General features: G+C 36.2%; 1 protein-coding gene across 1 annotated transcript in view; it reads left to right on the top strand.

Annotated features, from left to right (window-relative positions):
* GRAMD1C (GRAM domain containing 1C) overlaps positions 1-23,544 on the top strand; it is a gene marked incomplete at its 5' end in the record, with an annotated part of 63,282 nt that overhangs the window by 5,796 nt on the left and 33,942 nt on the right. Inside the window, one exon of the mRNA XM_083362610.1 lies at positions 21,391-21,475. Within this exon, the coding sequence (XP_083218736.1) occupies positions 21,391-21,475 (85 nt within the window). The remainder of the gene's footprint in view (positions 1-21,390; positions 21,476-23,544) is intronic.

Here is a 23,544-nt window from a genome sequence, read left to right as displayed (position 1 = left end):
TAAGTTCCAAATGATTTACATTTGCAAGATGGCAAGAATCTCTCAAGTTTAAAATATGTATTTTTTTGTAAACCATGCAATACCCAGGATCTGTTTGCTCTAACAATGCAAAAGCTGAACTGCTCCCGACATTGAAGCATTATCTCAGCTATCTGTTGATTAGAGTTTTGAATTATTAATCATACTCTGGGCATGGGAAATCTGAGTCAGTAGTTAAGTGAGTTATCCGAGTTGATGAAGTGAATCAGCTGCAATTTGGGATTTAGTCCCATGCTTGTTTCTTAGCATCCCACAGTTGCTCTTGGGCTGGAATGAGATGATTAAGAGTAAGAACTATTTTACTCCCTGAATCTAAGCTACAGGTAAGCAAACCTTCAGGTGGGAGCACAGTTGGGCTTTTGAGATAATGATGCTAGGGAATTAATAGAAATGCCCATCTATGAAAGCTCCTCATCTTTAGTCATTTTTTCCTGCCAGGTGGGCCTTTTACTTAAGCTATGTTGGGCTAATATGTAGAAATGAGACTACCAATATTCTTTAAAATAAAAGCAATATCTTATATGGGATTGCAGTGCAATAGCCATGAGCCTAGGATTGTTCGCAGCAGTATTTCTCAACCTCAGCAGTTCCAAGATGTATGTATTTCAATTTTCAGAGTTAGTGGCTGTCTGGAGGAATTCTGGGAATTGAAATCCACATATTTTAGAATTACTGAGGTGAAGAAACACTGATTTGGAGATACTGTGTGTCCCCAATGTTAACCAAGCTCCCTGCCCAGCAATGTTTTTAAAAGATTTTTTAAAATAATACATTAGAATCTGGCATGCTACAAAAAGGATTACTTTTATTTTCCTAAAATGCTGTGAGATCCACTTGATAGGACACGTCAACTCAGTTTGAAAATAAAAATGGTTGAAACATGCTTTGTCCAGAAAATCAGAGGTAAGTAACAACAATGGAGTACACATATCACAGGGGAAACAGTTTTTTTTAGTAATAAATGTTCTGTGACCAGTCATCCGCTCTGTGGTAGCCATTTTCTGAGATACCCCTGAGAAGTTCTTAAAATTTTAAAAGTATTTACTCAGAAAAACTGCCTAGATCTTTTGAAGTCAACTTGAACTTTAGAAGGATAATAAAAGATTTGTTTAATTTTGCATGTTTGCTAATGTTGATTCTTGAATGGAATACTAGGAAAACATTCTGCAGGGAACATTGTTTTCAGCTATCCAATATAACTGTGTGGAAAGGAAGAACAAGAATTGTTAATTAAGAACAAGAATTGTTAATTAAGTCCTAGTGGTAGGCTAGACTGTCTTTAAAAGTTTTCATAAAACTGTAATTGCTCCCTTGGAGACTTACTGTGGTTTAGTCCATTAGAAATTAGAAAGAAACAATGCTGCCAACCTAACAGATATGAATTTTCAAAAGAGAATTTTGAAATAATCATGAGAAATAAGTGACAAGCTAACTGTCTTCTGCTTGGTGTGTGTATATGTGTGTGTTTATATTTCTGAGGCTACTGTATAGAAAGTTTTATTTTGTCTAAGACTATGAATGGCTTATTAAAGTGCCTTGTTGATGAGACTAAGTTTATGATATATCATTACTCTTTGATTATCTAAAATATAAAAGATCCATTTGAGAATTTAATTATTAAAGGCCAATTATATATTTATGCTTTCCATTGCAAACAGCTTATTCTTCTATAAGTATTTAATTGTTGTCCATGTTATCATCATACCATGAAACAAGAATGCAAATTTTTGGTCTCCATATAAGTCACCAAACCATGCCCCTGTGTTGATTATTTCCCCATCTCCCTTGCCTCACCCCTCTGTTGACCGAAAGAGATGTCAAGGGATAATCACGAATGATTTCTTTTCTATTTCCTTTCTTGCCTGACAATGTGGCTGATGACTAGACTGGTCATAAAAACAGATTGAAGGAAATGAGCTAGCATGAGTTAGATCATGTGCCAACACTCTCCTCATTTAAAATACAGTATTAACTTTTAAACTCAGTCTAATTGTAGCAAACCGTTAATTTCTTTCATCTTACATGATGTTAATTAGATGCTTCCATAACATTTGCCAGATGATTAGATGCTGACTACTGCATGTTCTTCCAATGGATTCATAACAAACCCATGAGTGTTAATAATCTGACTGTATGTTCTCAAACATAAAAAGCAGTCAGTTCCTAATAAACTATAAACTGTATGCTGTTTTATGGCAAGCTCAGCTGTTCCTAAATGCAATTCTGGTCAATCTGGTGAAAAAAACAAAACAAAAAAAGAATATATTCCCAATTCTTATGTGTACTGGTACTTAGCATGCCTCTAGAACCCTGACATGCCTACCACTGCACATACACTACCTTATGTTTATGTATTGGAATATTTGCTGTGTCATTTCCCTGGATTTGTTGCTGATTTGCTTTTAGAAGACATATTCCACTTTTCAAGGTAGGTTCTGTGAAATCTTATGACTCTGTATCAGCCATTGTTCTCAAATGAGGAAGGGGGATTTAGCTTGTTGTCAGGCCATTAGAAGTACATTGGATGGGATAGAGCCTTCTTAGTAGGGGAATTCCAAGTCAGAAATTCACTTTACCCAACAAGCATACCTGGTACTAATTTCCCAATGTTCTAAATAAGATTTGTTTTTTGTTTTTTTAAAAACGGTATTTATGAGAGTATACTTATGTGATAATGAATATTGCTGATCGTTTATTCTCTCTGCTGGTTGCATGTTGTTTTTATTGTTTCTTATATTTTAGAGGAAGCTTTTAATACTGTTACTTTTTATGGGGGTGGAAAATACAGCATTTTTGGCAATATTTGGATGTGGATATTTTAGATAATTCGAGACATAAATATCTAAAACTGTGTTTTGATGCAGCATCATAATTGGCAAAAGCTCTGAGAAATTCTGACATTTAATATTCAATCTGTAATGCATAAATTATAAATGTTTATCTGGATGCATAGTATTTAATTCAGTATTAGGAATAATAAACTGCAAAATAGTGATCCATGCCTACTGTATTTATATAGAAAACAGATAAATTTGAAGTCAGTTTAGAATGTCTGTTGATATACATTTAGCTTTTCTGGATGTTTAAAAATTGGGGAAGGTAAGAATCTAGTGTCATCTGCTATAAATACTCTGCCCTTTAAATGCTTTTTAATTCTGTTATTGGTAGACAGCTATTTTTACTAATTTATTAACAGGATTGTGAAAGGCGAGAATTTTAGAAAAGAACTAATGATATAGAGCAGCAGCAAGGTGGGGCTATCCTTGAGGGCTCCTTGTTGTCTCTGAGCATAGTTGTTTTCTTGCAGATATTTCATTACCCAAACCTAGGTAACGTCATCTTGCACTGCAAGAAAACAACCAAGCACAAAGAGCATTAGCAACTCCACATTTCAACCCTAAGCTACAAATATTCTCCTCTATTATGGCTATCCTTGTTTTAAAATGGGAACTAAGGAGAGCTGTCCAGGAAAGCTGAAGACTCTAAACTGGACTGAGAAGCCATGAAAAAGTCCTACTAGAAGGCAGGTGCAAACCACCCCACTCTTGTTGCTAAGAAAACAGCCTTGGTTGTGCTCTTTACGTCAACAGGTGTCCAGCCTTGTCTTTGCTCAGTGAGAGGATTATAAAGAGGAACGTTTTAAAGCTTGGATTTCAAGCTCAACTTCGTAGATATATTATCAGGGAATTATCTGTCTACCTCATATGAGTTCCAATCTCTAGAACTTCTTTGGAACTTGCTGATTGTCTCGCAACCCCCTTTTTTCTTATTTGAGAAATGCTGAAAATTGCAAAGTATCAGATTACTTTGAGAGGGCAATGTTGTCTCTCCCTTTTTTAAAGAATAAAGGAGCATTCTAGGACCAGTGCATGCTCTCTCTTACAGATACACATAGTCCCTTTGTGTAAAACCGCATTCCAGGAATTGCAGAAAACTAGAAAAAGAAATTAACACCAGATATAGGGCCATAAATATTGATTTCTGCCTCCCATCATGGCTTTAGTCAATCAAAACTTTCATATAACTTTGTATTTTATTCTTCCCATACCACACAAAGGCATGCCAATCAATTTGTAGGTCATGCCCCTATAGGTACAATAGTCTTTTGTCCCTAAGCATTATCCATTCTTTAAGCCATGTTAAAATAGTTGCTTGGTAATATAACCTCCAGTCCGGCAGTCCAAATCCTCCACTTTCTTTCGCTTCTTGTAGCATTTTCACTCTAATTCTAGCTTTTTTTCCTTGCCAGATAAATTTCAATATTGTTGTATTCAGTTCATCAAAAAAGGCTTTTCTCAGCCTTACAGGAATTGTTTCAAATAGAAAGAGTATTTTTGGTAAGATACTCATTTTCACTGTTATTATTCTCCCCAACATTGAAAGTTGGAAGTTTTTCCACTTTCCAAATCCAATTTTATTTGTTTTAGCAGTCTTACATAGTTATGTTCTTTTATTGTTACACATCTTGCTGTTAGATAAGTTCCCAAATATTTAACGTTTTTAACTATTTGAATATTCATTTTTTTTGTTAGTTGATTTTTTTGTTTTTCTGTTAGATTCTTTGTTAGCACCTTAGTCTTTTCTCTGTTTATTGTCAACCCTGACATTTCTCCAATTTTTTCTATTTTCTCTGGAAGTTTAGTGCTTGTTTCCAATAGATCTTCCAATATGAAAAACAAATAATCTGCAAATGCTTGTAGTTTATATTTTTCATCTTTTACCTCCAGTCCTTTAATTTTTATATCTTGTTTAATGTTTCTATTCAGTACTTCCAATTTTAGTATAAATAGTAATGGAGATAGTGGGCATCCCTGTTTTGTGCCCTTTTTAATATTGAAGTTTTCTGTAAGATCTCCATTTACAATTATTTTGGCTGTTTGTTTACAATAAATTGTTTTGATTACATTTATAAAGTTTTTTCCAAAGTCCATTTCTGGAAATTGCTGAAACATAAATTGCCAGTTTACATTGTCAAACGCTTTCTGTGCATCAAGGAATATTAAAGCCATCTGTTTTCCTGAATGAATTTCATAGTACTCTAACACATCAAGAATCTTTCTTAAATTATTTTTTATCTGTCTTTTAGGTAGGAAACCATTTTGGTCTGTATGTATAAATTCGATCAAAAATTTCTTTAGTCTTTTTGCCATTATTGAGGTGAAGATTTTGTAATCTACATTTAATAGTGATATAACTTTTATAACTTTTTATTTGCATTAAATCAGAGTCTTCTTTGGGTATTAAAGTAATGTTGGCTTCAGTCAATGTATTTGGTATTTTAGCCTCCAGGAGAATTTCATTACACAGTTCTTTCAGGATCGGACTTAATACATCTTGCAGTGATTTTAAAATCTGCAGGTAATCCATCTGGGCCAGGAGTCTTATCCTTTTTTGTGCCTTTTTATAGTCTCTATAAACTCCATCATTGATATTTTTTCCATTTAATATGTTTCAAATATTCTCTGGAATTTTTGGTAAGTCTGCTTTTTTTAAGTACTGATGTATTTTTTTCTTTTTGAATTTCCTCTGCCTTATAAAGTATCTAATAATAATCTTTAATATTTTTTTAATTGTATCATTTTGTAACTGTAATTCACCTTTTTGATCTTGCAGCTTGTTTATCAATTTTTTCTCTTTTTCTTTTTTCAGTCTGTATGCTAACCATCTCCCCAGCCTGTTGGTATTTTCAAAGAAGTTCTGTTTATCCCTTTTAATCTTTTGTGGATCTCTTTGTAATTCTGATTCTAACTTTCTGAACTCTTTCTTCAACTTTAACTATTGTTGTTTCTTTTCTTTATTCTTTTTAGCGATATAAGTTATAGCCAACCCTCTGAAATATGCTTTAGCATATTTTGAAGCGATGTTTCTTTCTTGTTTGAAGAAAAAAATCCATTTCCTTGTCGATAGTTGTAAAAATTCTTTTCCTTTCAATATAAATTTATTCAAGGACCATCTTAATTTTTTCTTAGTTCCTCTCCAAGTCATCTTTATTGGGTTATGATCTGCCCAAACATTAGTTTCTATCTCAATTTCTTGTATCATCGTATTAAGTTCCAAAGATGTCTATATCATATCAATTTTAGACCATGATTTATGTCTATTTGAGTAAAATATATATTGTAATTTCTTTGGATTTTTTTCTCTCCATATATCTTGGATACAGAGTTCTTCTATCATTTTAAAAAACGCTTTAGGTAATATATTTACTTTTTTTCCTCCCTTGTTTGGCGCTTTTGTAGTCCAAAGTTCCATGTTATTGCATGAAAGTCTCCCATTATACAAAGATTTTGATAGTTTAAATCTAATATTTTTATATAGTTTTTGGTAAAATTGTTCTTGTTTATCATTTGGTGCATATATTGCTACCATCAGTATCTGTTTTTGATCCATCGTTATTTCCACCATGAATATTCTCCCCTCTTCATCTGCGTAGATTTGTTTGCGGTTCATCGTTTCTTTAATGTATAAAGCTATTCCTCTTTTCTTTTGAAGTGCTAAAGCAAAGTTTACCAACTTTCGGTTGTTCTAACAACTTATAATGTTGTCTCTTAATCTGTATTTCTTGAAGACAAATTATATCCATTTTTAATTTTTGTAATCGTATAAAGATTTTTCTCCTTTTTGAAGGAGAATTTAGTCCATTTATATTCATTGACAAAATCCCATTCTCCTCCATCTCTTTCAATTATATGTAGGTCTTAATTTTCTATTCGATCTTATTTGTCTCTGATCTCTTGGTCTTGCTCCTTCTTCTTTATATGTGTTTTTAATTTCTTCCTCCTCTCTTGGTTTGACTGCTCCTTCTACTGCCATTTCTTCCTGTTTCTTTGTTTCTCTCTTTGTACAGGATTCAGGCTCACCTCTTTCCAAAAATGCTGTATGGCTGTTGAAGAATTCCATTACTTTAAGTGGCGTATCCAATCTATATCTTTTCGTATCCCAGTAAATTAAAATCCCTTCTGGAATCAGCCATCTGAAATTCACTCCTTTTTCAATTAATTTCCTAGTTAGAAACTGGTATTCTCTTCAGGATTCTCTTGTTCTCCTAGCAATTTGTTTGAGGACTATAATTTCTTTTTCTTTGTATTTCAAAGGTTCGTCTCTTCTCAAAATCTCATCTCTTGTAGATCTTTTAAGAAATCTAACATGTACTTCCCTGGGGACTTTTATTTCTTCTAGCATAATTTGAGTTGACTCGATAGATCTGGTCTCCTTCCATTTGCTGTTTCCCAGTTCCTAATGCGTCTGCCAAGGTTATCAAGCCTAAGAGATCCTCTTCCCTATCTTCCATTATATTTTGAAATGTTAAAAGGTATGAGGCCCTTTCCATCTCCATCCCAGCTATATAGTCTTCTAGTTCTTCATTTATTTGGATCAACTTCTGATTTTCATCTTTTAAAACCTCTAGTTTCTGGTCAACCTCAGTTGATTTATCTGCTATTTTTTAAATTCTTTGTTGATTATCTGTGATCATCTGTTTAAAATTTTCAAATTGAGAATCCATATTGTTAATTTTTTTATTCGGTTTATCAAAATCACTTTTCAACTCCTCATGGTTTCTCAATGTGACCACCATGTGAATAATGATTGCCTCTTGAATTGCTTGTAGGGTCACTTGAGTGTCCTTTTGGAAGGTATTAGCCTTTCCTTGTTGAAGCATTGTATCAATTGATCTCTGATAGACTGGACTTGCAGAAGCCGAAGAGGGAGCAGAAGATCCTTTTTTCCCCAACTTTAGATAAGTTAGGAGTGCTCATCTTTATCTTTAAATCATACATTGTAATCCACCAAGTAAGTCAAAATTTATAATACAATAGGCTCCTAAAAATAGGAGAGGTAAACAGTAAAAATAGTAAATGGTGAAAAAGAACAAAAGGGAAAAAAGAAAAAAAAGAAAAAAATACCAAAATTTGTAATCCAAAGTATTCTGTTTGGAGGTATTTCTTGTTATTCAGTCTTTCAAAACAGCTTGTAAAAATTCCAGGTCAAGCTGTATTTGTAATCCAGGGAAGTCCAATGACTTCACAGTTTTTATTTATAATTGTAATCCATACTGTAAGACAGGGCAATCCAAAAAGAGTCTTTTCTAGCCATAATCTTCAGGACTTTAAATTCCAAGGACACCAAAATGTTTAAACTATAAGTTATGTCTGGGCATACAGCCAAGTTTTACTCCAATCAGAGCAACTCAGTAAAATAAACACAAAAAGAAAGGTAAGGCTGCATGTAGTTCTCAGTTTTGCCACCTGATGTCATTAGATGTCCATTCCCACCATACTTTAAAAAAAGTTTAAGAAGTTAAAAACCCAATGGTTTCCAAACAAGAAATAAACAAAAAAAGATTTATAAATCCAAAAGTTCTCCAAGTTATCCTTCTTTTATGCCTCAGTCATCTTCACAATATTATTATTAGTCAGTTTTAATTTCCCCAAAGCTTAAACCGCCGCTTATAGTTCAGGACAGAGGGTTAAGGAAAAAAATCCCCCCTCCCTGGAGCTTGGAGATTTCTTGCTTTTGAATGCTGTTTCCCAGAACCAGTATTTCCATTTGTAGAGAGATTAGGAAAGTAGTCTCACCCAGATCAGCTGTTTTGCCTTCTGCTTTAAAATTTATTGTCTCCAACGATCAACTGCTTCTGGCAGATTGCATGGGTATGATCAGCCTGTCTTCCTGCCAGTCCTGAGGGCTCCTTTGCATCTGCAAAGTTTCACCCTTTGGCCAGTCGCCTCTATGGGGCGACTTTCGGTCCTATTGGTCTCCCCAGCTGGTAGAAATCGGGCTTGGGGAAGGGAGATTCATTCCACAGCACCCATATTGTAGAACCATTTTATAAGGAATGCACTTCTTTCAGAATGGGAAAAAATAAAAGAAAAAAATTATATTAAGATACCTGAATGGCTTTCAACAATGGAAATTTAATTTAATTACCAAGCCAAATTTAATTACGATAAAGTTGTGACTTATAAAGATATTTTGGACAATGAAGGAAAATTGAAAGACAGATAAGATTTACAAGAACAAGGTATTGATCTAGCATGGTGGCCATATCTGCAAATTCAAACAAGATATGAAAAAGATGTTAAAACAATGAGATTTTATAGAGATCAGACAAAACTTGATCAGATACTGCTAAAAACAGATGAAAAGTTGATTAAGAAACTCTTTAGATTTCTGTTAAACTTAAAGGTGGAGGAAGAACAAGTAAAAGAAACAAAGATAACATGGGCAAAGAACTTTGGATATAATATAGAATTAGAAGATTGGCAAAAGTTATGGGAAAGAAATATTAAATTAACTAAACCAGTGGCATATAAAGAAGACTTATATAAAATGTTTTACAGATGGCATATGACACCAGTGAGATTAGCAAAAATGTTTAAAAATACTTCAAACAACTGTTGGAAATGCAAACAAAGACCAGGTACTTATTATCATATCTGGTGGACATGCCCTAAAGCAAAAAGGGTTTGGGTTAAAATACATTTATGGTTGGAGAAAATGACTAAAAAACAAATAGACTTTAAAGACAGAATTATTTTTATTAGGAATAATAGGAGCTGATTACGAGAAAGATTGCAGATATTTAATACTTCACGTACTAACGGCAGCAAGAATTGTATTTGCCCAACATTGGAAAAATGAAAATTTACCAGCTGAAGAAGTACTAATTAAGAAAATTCTAGAGTGTGAGAAATGGATAGATTGACTTTAAAGATAAAAGAGAAAGAAGACTCAGTGTATTTTAGAACATGGGATAATTTCTATCAATGGCTAAAAAAACGAGTTAGAGAGAAAGGAAAGTGATATGTAATTTTGAATATATATTAGCAAGAAGAAGGCTATTGAGTGATTAACATATTGTTTATGATAATTAACTATTATCTATTATTGTTTGTTAAACACATGAACCCAGACATTATGCTGTTTGCTAAATATTGAGAATGTTATTTGGAAAAACCCCAACCCTAATCATAACCCTAACCCAAATCCCAACCCCAACCCCGACCCCACTTTATTCCTAACCCTATAAAAACTAATAAAATCTATACAAAAACAACAACTTTCATGTAACTTTAAATTGGACAGTAAACAGTAGGTTAGGAACGTTACACCATTTTGACCCATCTTATATGAAGCATTCTTTGCTGGTGATAATGACATAAACTCACCCATTTTACCCCTTTGGGACAGTACTCCACAAACATAGCCAAAATCTAAGCATACTTATTCAGTATGAGCTAAGATATCTAAAATAGTCAGTCATGGAAACCAACATACTATTGCTCATGTCCCATTTATAGAAAGAACATTTTAAAATCAATTTATGCATTTAAAAATCTTATTTTAAAATTCCACAGTATTCTCTGAAATGTAGAGGTTTTATGAGAATTATTGTGCAAATAAAGTAGGGAAACCAAATGAGATTTTTTTCAGATAATTATATTATGGAGGAAGTGTGATTGTGTCATCATTACAACAGTGCTACTGTGTGTAATACTAGCTTGTTAAGACAATGAATCACATTTAAAAAGTTATTTTCAGATGCCTTTTATCACTTTCATAAAATGGTGAAAAGTGATGTGTTTATTACATTTTTAATTTGCTGAATACCTAAAGTGCCTGGACAGATGGGGTTTTGGTTCTGCATTAAAGACATCTGAGAGTGACATGTGAACCTGGAGCTTGAGATTATTCATCTCTGCATCATGCAAAAAAAAAAAATAGTAGGCTTGCGAAGGTGGACAAAGTTCGTCTGCATATCTGGAAGAACTTGTTTTTTTTATTTCCTTAAGCAACCGGCCATTATGCAAAACACACAGCTGATGCTCTTGTCACATTCAGTTGGCATAGGGGAACATGATTGCTATGACTGAATTGTATTTAGGATAGATTCTGATGCTCCAGAAATAGAAGTACTGTACTGTATTACCAAAGAGATTGCTTGTTGAATATGTTTAGACCTTTTCTCTTTCATTTTTTAAAAACATTTACCTGAAATTGTCTTTCTGCCATGTCTTACACATCCAAGACAACTCCACGCAGGCTTTTAAGTAAAAATGGGAATTCTGCCTTATTAAAATCCCCTCTGTAGAAAATGCTGTCATCTGTTATTTTGTGAACACTTAGTAATGATTCCCCCCCAACACTAGAAAGAAGACAAGTTCCAAAATGGAGGATTTAGTTTCACTACTACCTTTCACCTCTGCAGAAGGGCAAAGAATTTTGTGCAATTTTAAAAATTAACCAATTTCTCAATAAACTGTCATTCACATAATCTACCATTATATGAATTGAAAAAAGGGTCATTTATAAAGTATTACTCTGTCAAAAAGGAATGGCGTGGAAGATTTCCCCCCCTCTTTATATCAACTAATTTATAGGGTTTACGACATTTGGAAGTTTTCTAATTAACCTGTTCCTAGTTGCAAGAAACAATAAAGCTTTGCTAGCCATTATGGCTGTGGGCTGAGTAACTTGTAGCCAACTATAAGCTAATCAGAGGCTATCACTATTATGCCACTTGTGCCTATCACCCAAAAATGCATGGTTGGAACATTTTCTATCTGTTGCTTTTATCTTCTCCTCAGCCCATGAGTGAGATAGACTTAGTGTTTTTCCCCCTTATCCTGACACTATCCAAAGACTACCTCAAGAAGTAAAAAAATTAGTTAGGCTTTGTCACCCCTTACTTTGGAGGAATGTCAAGTGACTGGCAGTGACAAAGAACTGAGGCTATAGAGCAGGGGTCTTCAAAGTTGGCCCTTTTATGACTTGTGGACTTCAACTCCCAGAATCCCTCAGCCAGTTGACTGAGGAATTCTGGGAGTTGAAGTTCACAAGTCATAAAAGGGCCAACTTTGAAGACCCCTGCTATCTCCAGCTGTGAATAGTTAGAGGCATCTCCTTTAACATTTTCACCATGCTAATCAATAAAGACAGAATTTTTCTCTGGCTTAGCCTACTCATTTATACTCACTTTGAGCTTCTTGGGTGCTGAAGTCTACCTGAAGGTTAGACAGCAAGAAAGTCCTTGGAATTCAACTACGTTCTCTATTAAGATGGTGTTAAACACTACATCTTCTCATGCCAAATCCAGAACTTTAATGACTGGTTGAAACAAAACCAAGAGACAAAACATCCACCCACCAGGTAGAGGAGGAATGAGGAAGCACCGTGTGAATGTGTATCTTAAAGCAACAGATACCATGCACTATAATAAAGGATGGATGGCATTTTGAAAATTAGAGTCCAAATTAAGTTACATAGCCACTAGCAGCTTATCCCTCCAATGTTTTGCCTTCCATACTATATTGGGTTAAAATATAAAAAAGGAACTAAAAGTGAAACTTCTATAGGATGGAAACCTCTAAAGGGTACTTAGAGAAGGCTAGTTTTGCTAGTTTAAATCTTTTATGTGGGGACTTGTATGGAAATAAAAGGCTTCTGTTAATTGAAGTCTTTTTCAGATTATCTTTGAGATTAATTTCTATAAAGGTTTGAAGGTTTTAAAGGTTTATTAAATTTATATGCCGCCCTTCTCCCTGAGGACTCAGGGCGGGTCACAACAATAAAAAGTTAAAAGATATAAATACAAAAATTAAAAGAGGATTGAACAATATAAGAAATAAGAACAATTTAAACCAAGAAAAAACCAAATTTAAAAACTATGATCAGTCCAGGCCCGCTTGTTGGAATAACCAGGTCTTTAGGTCACGGCGGAAGGACTGAAGGTCAGGGGCCGTCCGCAGCTCCAGGGACAGTTCGTTCCAGAGGGTCGGTGCACCCACAGAGAAGGCTCTCCCCCTGGGGGTTGCCAGACGGCATTGCCTGGCCGACGGCATCCTGAGGAGGCTGACTCTGTGGGAACGGACCAGGCGATGGGAGGTTGACATTGGCAGCAGGTGGTCTCGCAAGTACCCCGGGCCTAAGCCATGTAGGGCTTTAAAGGTGATTATCAGCACCTTGAATCGCACCTGGAGGGCAACCGGAAGCCAATGCAGCTCGCGCAGGAGTGGTGTAACATGGGAGTATTGAGATACTCCCATAAGCACCCGCACGGCCGCATTTTGCACCAGTTGAAGCCTCCAGGCTTCAAGGGCTAGGTGCAATAATATTCATTGCAATGGGAACTTTTTCTGTTCTGGATATTTGCTACACAGACTTGTAAGGATACTCTATTGCCTCTCACCCAACAAGCAAAGTTTTTCAATTAGTTTAGTTGGCAACTTATACCTTAAAGTTGCCGAAGTTGAGAAATACTGCTCTACCAGACATGTCAAACCTGCAATGTCACGTGACGTCATGCAACGTATCGGGACAGTTTTGCCATTGCTGACAATGGGGTGGGCACAACTTCCGGATGACGTGTCCGGCTTGTGGGCCGTCAGTTTGACACCCCTGGTCTAGACTATTCAATTCTGTTAAGGAAGATTCCCTCGTATAAGGCCAAATTCTAATATATCCAAAATAGCACAATGGGAATAGATAATGGGACAAATGTGGAATGCTAAGTAATTGAGAGAAAACTGGAACACATAAAATGGAGTGCTTGGAAATTTGAGCACATATTGTCCCTGATACATTAGGCACCCAAGGGGAGGTAAGGAAAGGGGTGAGATGAGTAAAAGCTCCCTTTTCTGCAAGTTTTGTAATGTCTTACTTCTGCTCAAAATGGACAGAACCTGTGGAGCAATTCTGCTTTCATCATTGTGACCCCAGCTGTCTTGTTTCAAAAATTATGCCTTAATTCTAAATTCTTTCCTTGAACAGTTTCCATCCATTGCTTCTTGTGCTGCCTTCAGGTGCTTTGGAGAATAGATTGACCTCTCTTCTTCGTGGCAGCCCCTTAGATATTGGAAGACTGCTATCATGTCACCCCCTAGTTCTTCTTTTCATTAAACTGGACATACCCAATTTCTGCAACCATTCTTCATGTGTTTTGGCCTCCAGTCCCCTAATCATCTATATTGCTCTTGTTTGGTAAATCATTACAATCTCCCCCTTCTTGGGATTGATTTTATAACCTGAGAGACTTCAAGGTATCTAACTGACTGAAGACGGTAACAATAATATAATACACACAGTATATCTGATCTTCAGGAAAACTTTCAATAATGCCTTATGTTTTGGCTAAGAAAATAGTAAAATATGATACTACTGTTAGATAGAATCACACTTGATTCACTAGTAGCTGTACTTCAACTTGGAAGGAATTATCAAGTGGATCACCACAATTCTCTACTTTGGGCCCTGTGCTTTTAATTTTTTTGCTAAATTTTTAAATCATATAAGATTGAAAGGGACAGCTCATGTATTAAATGAAAATGTAATGTTCAAGAAACCAAGGCTGGTCTGAGCAGTGGACTTAAATGAATAGGATGAAATTCAACAGAAGAAATGTCAAGTATCACATCTTAATAGGAAATAACAACAGCAACAACAACAGCAGCAGCAACAACAATAACAATAACAACAACAACTTTATTGATTAGCCCTTGGGCCATATCAAAGTGCAAAGTTCCAGCAACAAACTGTCACCAAAACTTGATAAAAGCAATCCAAAATGGAATTTGATAAAATACAATTTAAAATGGAATTAAAATAAAATACAATTTAAGATGAAATAGTAATAAAATACAAATTTAAGATATAGATAAAATATGATAGCAATAACAATAATAAGTTGGAAGGGGTCTTGTTGGTCATCTAGTCCAACCCACTGCTCAGGCAGGAAACCCTATACCATTTCAGACAAATTGCTGTCCAGTCTCTTCTTAAAAACTTCCAGTGTTGGAGCATTCACAGCTTCTGGAGGCATTCACAGCTTCTGGAGGCAGGTTGCTCCACTGATTTAATTGTTCTAACTGTCAGAAAAATATGTAAGGTGTGTAAGAGAGAGCAATGAAGTTACTAAAAAGGCAAATGTTATTTTGGGGTGTAATAACAAGAACATAGGGTCCAGATCGCAGGAAGTAATTTTTCCAAATTCTGCCTCGTTCAGATCCCTTTGGAGTACCATGCTGCCTCCAATTCTAAAAGACAGTATCAAATTGGAGTAAGTTCAGAAGAAGGCTAGCAAGATGAAGGGCCTGAAACGAAGCACTGAGAAGAATAGTTAAACAATCTGTGTACAGAAAAGATGCCTAAGAAGAGATATAACTCTTCAAGCATCTGATATATCTGAATGAATGAAAGTATTCTCTATTGCATGGGTATCAAACTTGCTGCGTCATGATGTATCATGACTTTTTTTTTTGCATTGCCAGAGCTGGGGTGGGCGTGGCCTCCATATGATGCAACCAGTCCGTGGTCCAGCAGTTTGACACCCATGTTCTATTGCCTCAGTGAACAAGATCAAAACAAGTGAGTTACAGCTACAAACAGAAGGTTCAGAAGAGACATCCTGACTATACACAGTCAGCTAGTGGAACCTGCTTGCCGCAAATGTGGTGAGTTGTTCATTAGATGTCTTTAACAGAAGCAGGATAGTCTTTTGTCAGATAAACTGTAGAGGATCTGTCACTGAAAGTGTTGAATTTGATGACTTTTCTGGCCCTTTCCAACTGTATGATTCTATGAAAAAAATCTATAAAAACAGTCCATATAAATTGAGAGTCATAAAAAAGCATTCAAAGAAACTAATCCAAAAAGTTTTCTCCAGAATTAAGTCAGACTTACTACTCTAACTTACTTACTACACAGTAGGAGGATTTTACAATACAACCAAACTATTAACACATTTGCACTACTGAAAACATCCATTTTCAGGAATTATTATGATGTCTTTGGGACATTTAGCAGAGGACTACAGGTAAGGATGTTAAGAAAGAAGACTAATACTAATATTAATATACAAGGAATGTCCCGTTCTCCATTATTATTACACATATATAACCCCTTCTTTTCATTTTATTCAATACCTAATGCCCATATCTTACAATTCAACATCAATTATTTTGCATCTCTGCTACTGGGTGAAGAATCGTGCTTCTGCATTACTAATCCGATAACCTGCATCTTGGAAAAATAATGTCATAGAAGTATCTGATTCCATTGAGCATTGTTTTCCCTAGTCACACAGAAGGCAAAAACTCTTGCTTGCCCAACTGGTACATAGTTAATCTGAAATGTTTCAAAATCTTTCTTCTCCAGTCTCGACAAGTAAGAGTGAGGCTGGGCCATAGACGGAGACTCAATCTCACTAATGTCCAGACCTCTGTCTGCCAGTGCCCCACAGGAAGAATATCTTCTGCTTAGGAGACTGCTCTTCCCAGAGGAACTCTGGGGAAATGAAGAGCCATGGAAAATGACTGTAAGTAAAGCATCCAGACTGAACTCTTGAAACACTTTTCCATTAGCGATTGAGAGGAAGATGGATGTTACAAATCAGTTCAATATACAAAAGGCAACATATGGATTGTTCTCCAGTTGTTGCTGGGTTCCAGCCCTCACCAAATTGTTAAACGGTGAGAATTTAAGCAAACATGATTGGAGCGTGTTAGCACAATAAAGCAAACCAAGCTAAGAAAGCAATGCCTGTCAGAATCCATTTATATCATATTCATAAATGGAATGTTTCAAACATTATCCCATGGATTCTGCCATCTCCCGAAGAGAAGAGAATAAATGTGTATTGAACCGGCAATAGGCATTTCAAAGGAAAGGAGAAGCCTTTTGAACTGAGGAAACAAAAGGGGGGGCTAGCATCTGGCTTTTGTCACGGAAGAGAACAATAAACATGAAGGGTCCTAACTTCCTTTTTCCCACGAGATGGATGATACGAGAGGAAGGATGGGGGACTGACCAAATGGGGATTAAGGGGGGTTAAACCGGGAACTCTTTATAAGGGTTTACTTCGTGGAAATATTAAGTCCTGTTTCGTTTCCTACAACCAAGTATGTCATAGTAAAGATTCTTTTTGGAATAGATTTGACTCCAAGAATTTTGTCTTCCTAAGACGTGGTTTGGGGTGGGTCCTGACAGCCATGTGGGTCAGTACTATTTTTATTGTAACAGCTATTGTAACAGAATCATGCAGCTCTGAAAGTGCTTTCCCTCCCTCATTTTATCTTTGGGAACTGGGGGAAGAAGGCTTGTCTGAGATGTTTGCTGCGTTCACATAATTTCCTTGACCTGAGCTTCTTGATCTGGTATCATCTCTTCTTCCTGTCCTTCTAAGCTATTCTCTATGCCCTTTACATACCATCCTGATTTTTTGTCCGAGTGCTAGAGATGAAGGAAATTATGGTGAAGGAGGTAACCTGAGGAGAACTGTGGAAAGAACTGTGGTTTAGAACTATGGTATTTGGGCAGCATTCCCAGAAAGTTGGGAACATTTGACTGTTTGTCTAAAGTATTCCTCTATTTAGGCACAGCAAGGAAGTAAACACATTGCTCATAGCATATGTGATGGCTGTACCCCAAGGGAATATTGTCAGTAGAAAAACTGGGTATGGTATGGAGAATTATCTTTAATAACTAGGTAAAAAAACTTTCTGATTTATTCTCTAGAGACAAGAAGAAGAAGATGGGTAGAGCTGCTTTCTTTCTTTTGAGCTAAAAGTGCCTAAAAGAGTTTTTGTTTGGGTGTGGGGCATTACATTCATTGTTGCACAGAACTGTAGATTTGTGTAAACTAATACATATCTTATAGTGCTGCATAAAATATTTCCTGAATATATTTTGTTAGCTGAGCTTGCATAATTTTCTCGGATACTTATCAGAAATGCAGCAAATCAAGCACACAAACACAATACACACACACACACACACAGAGAGAGAGAGAGAGAGAGAGAGAGAGAGAGAGAGAGAGAGAGAGAATATTTCACAATGTTTTTTAGTGTTCTGGCAAAATAGCCATGAAAAAAGTAATAAACTGAAGAGAACCCAAACAATTGATAATTAGTCCATAGCTAAAGGTAAAGGTAAAGGTTCCCCCTCACATGCGTGCTAGTCGTTTCCAACTCTAGGGGCCGTACTCATCTCCGTTTCAAAGCCGAGGATGTCTCCATGGTCATGTGGCTGGCATGACTAGACGCCAAAGGCGCACGGAACGCTGTTACCTTCCCACCATAGTGGTCCCTATTTTTCTACTTGCATTTTTACGTGCTTTCGAACTGCTAGGTTGGCAGAAGCTGGGACGAGTAACAGGCGCTCACTCTGTTACACGGCACTCAGGATTCGACCCGCCAAACTGCCGACCTTCTGATCGACAAGCTCAGCACCCTAACCCACTGAGCCACTGCGTCCCTCTAGTCCATAGCTAGTAGGTTATAAAGAGCAACTGGTCTTAAGGATCTGAGATCAGCACATACATGCCACATACATTCAAAATAAGCAAGTGATTTCTACGCACCACAACCAAAATGCACCAAATTCCAGTAAGGAAATTAACAATTCAGTTTAAAATATAGACTTAAGAATAAAATATATTAAAATATTAATGCAAAGCAAATAGCACCCCTATACACAACATCTAAATTGCGATGTAGTATAAAGTGTGGGATATATTATTCAAGAATACGCTTCTTTCCCAGAATCTCCATACTGATAGCAAATATTATAAAGTTTATGAGCCATCAAGTAGTTGTAAGTCTCCATGCATGATCCATCCATAATGTCCAATAACTATGTTGGTAAGAAATTAGTTCTACCTATGATATAAACCAGGGGTAGGGAACCTTGGCTCTTTTATGACTCGTGGACTTCAGCTCCCAGAATTCCTGAGCCAGCTGTGCTGGCACAGGAATTCTGGGAGTTGAAGTCCACGAGTCATAAAAGAGCCAAGGTTGCCTACCCCTGATATAACCTAAATATTAATCACTAAGATGATGGCCAAGTCTTATGGCCATGCCCTCCAGTATGCCATAAGAGAGTGGCTGAGGGCTGGATCTCTTATTCCCTATCAATACCAATTGGGATCAGCCTTGGAGAAAGGTTATCATGATCAATAGTATGAAAGGCTGCTGAGAGGTCAAGAAGACCCAGGATGACTGCACTACTACCATCCCGCCCTCGCCAGAGATAAGTGTGGCCAATGGATGATCTGTCCCATAGCCAGGTCTGAAACCTGATTGACCTGACTGGTTTAGGAAATCCATTTCATCCAGGACCCTCTGAGGCTGCCAAGCAACCAACTTTTCTATCACTTTCTCTAAAAAGGAAAGCTGGGAGACTGGATAAAAATTGTCCAGGCAGGTGGAATCATTTTTTTTTTAAGGACAGGGCAAACCAGGGCCGCCTTAAAAGGTGCTGGGAATGTCCCCTTTTGCAGTGAGGAATTTATCACTGCATGAACCCTGCTGATCACTGTCCTAGAAGGTTTTACCAACCAGGAGGAACAAGGGTCTGATTGAAAGGTAGTTGCATTGACAACACTGAGAAGCCTGAATGTTTACTTAGATTCAACAGGATCACTGAGCAAGATCTTTCTCCAGGTATCTCACAAGGACCTTGCACCACATTTGGATTCCATTAATATGAATATATGTCTCATCTATAGCCAGCATGTGGATTGATCTTTAGCCATTACTGTTTATTCAGCGCAACCCTCATTATCGGAATGTTCTGAAAAAACAAGTCAGGTTATCCCAGTTACATATTGCTGTTTCTGTCTCAAATGTGTAAACAGGCTTGCTTCTGCACTGGCCAAAATAAATGTTGTATAGCTGTGTGGGGGTGGAATGCCATTTTACATACTCCATGAGATTATTCTGGATGCTGATTCAGTCCCTTTTAGCACCTATCAGTGTGGGATATTTGGGAGGTAGAGCAGAGCCTCCTGTGGTAGTGAGGTCAGAGAAATTTACCCAGGATTATCTTTAGCCTGGTTTTTGTGTTCATTCTGTGGTTTTCTTTTTATTTGAAGGAAAAGCACATTAAGCTTTGTGAGTAAACAGAGCAGAGACAGTTTGCTTGAAACTGATTTTTCTTGGGATGCGATTTCCTATTTTCCAAGCAAAATTACAAAGGCTTGCATTTTTCCCTTCTTGGATTATTGGAAGTTTAAGAGTGCACTAAGATCAGAAAAAATGATGAAGAGGGCAGATGAGGGAGGTCTCATTTCTGTATAGCTATGATTGTAAAAAAAAGGGAGAATATAATTATACATCATTTTAATTCTATTCATGTGTCCTTGAGGTAGATGGAAATATTTATACTTAGGAATGAAAAAGTTGCCTTTTAATTGTTCAAGCAGTTGTGTTAAGAATTATTTCCTTGTCCTTCCAATCTGTATGGGGTTTTTTACTAAAAATTATTGTGTATGGAAAAATCAACTTGTGGATTACTCTCAAGGTATGTGTGTATCTTGTCTCTAAGAAAACAAAAGCTTAATTTGAGCTACTTCCCATTCCACAATCTTTTCTTGAGATAAGTATGGATAACCTGTATTCTTTACTTAAAACAGGGGTGTCAAACTCAATTTCATTGAGGGCCGCATCAGCATTGCGGTTGCCCTCAGGGGGCCGGGTGGGTGTGGCCTGGGTGGGTGTGGCCTACTGGGTGGGCATGGCTAGAGTGTGTATGGCCTACTGGGTGGGCATGGCCAGTTGTACATTGTTCGCATCAAGGGTGCCTATGGGGGCCTGGGCAGGAGTTGGACAGATCTGAGGGTCTCTGGCAGGAGGGTCTCTGGGCCAGGGCCAAGGCAGTGGGGGCCGTTCCCTCACTGTTTCCAGGATGGCCTCGTGGGCTGCATGAAACCACTTCACGGGCCGGATCTGGCCCCCCGGGCCTTGTGTTTGACATGTCTGACTTAAAAGAAGCATATCCTTATATAAATTAACTTTTTTTAAAAAAAAATGTTTTTGTATTCAGCTCACTGGAAAAAAGACAATGCTATAAAGGCTTAGGGTATGATATATTATAATAGGGATATTAAGAGCTAACAAATCTGGACATCTAGAATACTAGCTCCCCAGATTTTTTATTTTTACCTACAGTATATTTCCTTGGGCTGGGCAGATATTTTTCCCCAGACACAAGAAAAACAGCCAGATCAGTCTATTAAAAGAATAAAATAGCCTTTAATTTGAAAGAATCTTTCTTGCAGTATTGGAAATTAATTATATTCTTCTATTGAATGTATAAGGCATGTTCTTAACTGTCTCTGTCATCTAAGAGAAAATTTAGCCTGGACTAATGTTTGAAGCTTATTTTCTATATCATCTTTCAATAGCAATAGTATAAATGAAAAATAGATGATATTAGAAAATACTAAATTATCAACTAAAAAAACTCATGGTCCAAAATAATTTTTATAACCCTTCCTGACAATACTCTGAATATAGCATTGTCTCTAATAAATCAAAGGAAAGCTGCATTTATTCTTAAAGTTCATTATTTCTGCAGATCTCAAGTTCTACTTACAAATATCGGAATGAAGAATTCAAGAAACAATTCTCACACCTGGCAGATTTGGAAAGGCTCGTAGTGGGTAAGAAAAATGACATTACTGAGGAGAAAGGCAGTAAAATACAATTGAACTTTCCAATACAAAAGTTTAGGTGATGTGATGGAATGAAATAAGGAGGCGGATTTTCAGGAGGCAGGGGCTGCATTCCAGAGGAGTAAGAGACAACTCAGTCCAGGTATTATGTGTGAGAAAAAGAGGGTGAAGACAGCCCCCCTCCCCAATAATCACAAATTATATTGTAGATGCACGTAGTAGAATGGTCAATCTGAACTCTGCTTGTAAGAATACCATGTATCATTCTTGGTTTTGGACCTGACATGTAAATATTTATTAATATGAACTATAATTGAAAAGGAAAATAAATTATACAGTTCTGCCTCTGACCCTGTAGAATTGAGGCATGTAGGGAGGATATTAGCCCATTTTTCCCACAGATAAGGCAGATGGGCCAATTTCACAAGAGAGAAACAAAATTAACCATTATTAAGTCTATTATGTACATATCTTATATATAAATATCATTATTCAGATATTCAAAGTTAAGGGAAAAAACCTTTCAGATCTGATTAACTCACAGAGAGGCAACAACTTTTTTAATTTAGTTTAGTAGAACGTACAAAATTTAAAATAATATGCAATACTATTCAAAGACCACAGGATGGTGCTAGTCTGCTACAAACTGCTTATTGTTTGATTTCAAATTTTACAGAATTACAGTTTATCAAGGAAATGTCTATGGAGATTCTCAGTCATCCGGGCATAGATGCTTTTTCAAGATGTAACTGGATGTCTTGTTTTTCTTTGAAGACATTTTGCTTCTCACCCAAGAAGTTTTTCAGCTCTCAAAAATTTCTTAGATGAGAAGCGAAATATCTTCAAAGAAAAACAAAAAAGTCCAGTTACCTCTTGAAAAAGCACATTTGGGACTTATCAAGGAAAACTCATTAAAGTCTGTAAATCTATATTCATTAACATAATTCAAAATATAATGCTCTATATTCTATTTCCCAATTTATTCAGAGATAGGAAGAAAAAGGCCATTAAGAGGTTAACTAATGTGGATACATCAAAATAAATCAAATGACTAATTGCAGATTCCTAACCAAATCTTTCTATATTTCTTTCAAAATAACTCTTGAAACAGTTATATTTCTGGTTCTACTGTATCTGGATTTCCCTTCCTCCATTAGAAATGCCAATCAGCTAATTTTAAAGCTGTGGAGAAATGTTGAATTCCATGATGTCCAGCCTTGGGTTCAAAGTTTCTCTTGTTTTTAAAACAAAAACAGACCTCAACAACTTGAATTCCTTTTTGTTAAAAAGGCTCATGTAATCTGACTTTGACCATGATTCAAAGCATATCACCCTCTCTTCTGATGATGTAGATTCTATATTTGAGATAAGTGAATGTGTTTTGAGAATGCATGCAGTCTGCTAGACATACAGCTGACAGTCAGGATTGTTGTGAATCTGGGTTAGTTTCACAACCATATTCATCAGCCATTTAACATGTAATGCAGAGTCTGAGGTTATTACAGGTGATTTTTTTTAAAAAAAGAAATACATTCTGAAATTCCTAAGGACTTGTATTTATTTTTGTGTTTTTAAAGTATTTTCAAGAACAAAAAGAGCTGTAGCCATTTTAGAAACAATAAGAAAAATTTAGGATTCCCTGAAGTCAGTCCTTCCTCTTAAACACTTGTGTAATGGTCAGAAGTAATTTCTTTTTTGATAGAGACAATACAGCATAGAAAGAATATGAAACCTGTGTAGCTCCAAGGTAAAAGGAGACAGGGTTTATGATTCTGGATCCACAACTTGTTAAAATCCTGACTCTGTATCTTAAAACTCACAAGAGGTTTGATGTCCTGTTTTATTCATAACAGTAACTATGTCAAATATAATGGCAGAAAACTTTCTTTTATAGCTGATATTTTTTAACTAGCAATACTTACATAGATGGGTTAACATGCCACTTTAGAACTTTTAAAATGTGGAAGCCCAACACAGATTCCACCTACTGCAAAAGAAACACACACACACACACATTTTCATCATGCTGTTCCCTTTTGGGTTAAAGACATTGTGCA

Source organism: Vipera ursinii (genome assembly GCF_947247035.1).
Source record: "Vipera ursinii genome assembly, chromosome: 4".
Classification (NCBI taxonomy): Eukaryota; Metazoa; Chordata; class Lepidosauria; order Squamata; family Viperidae; genus Vipera; species Vipera ursinii.
The sequence above is the reverse complement of the archived record's forward strand: the minus strand, read 5'-3'. Positions and strand labels throughout refer to the sequence as shown.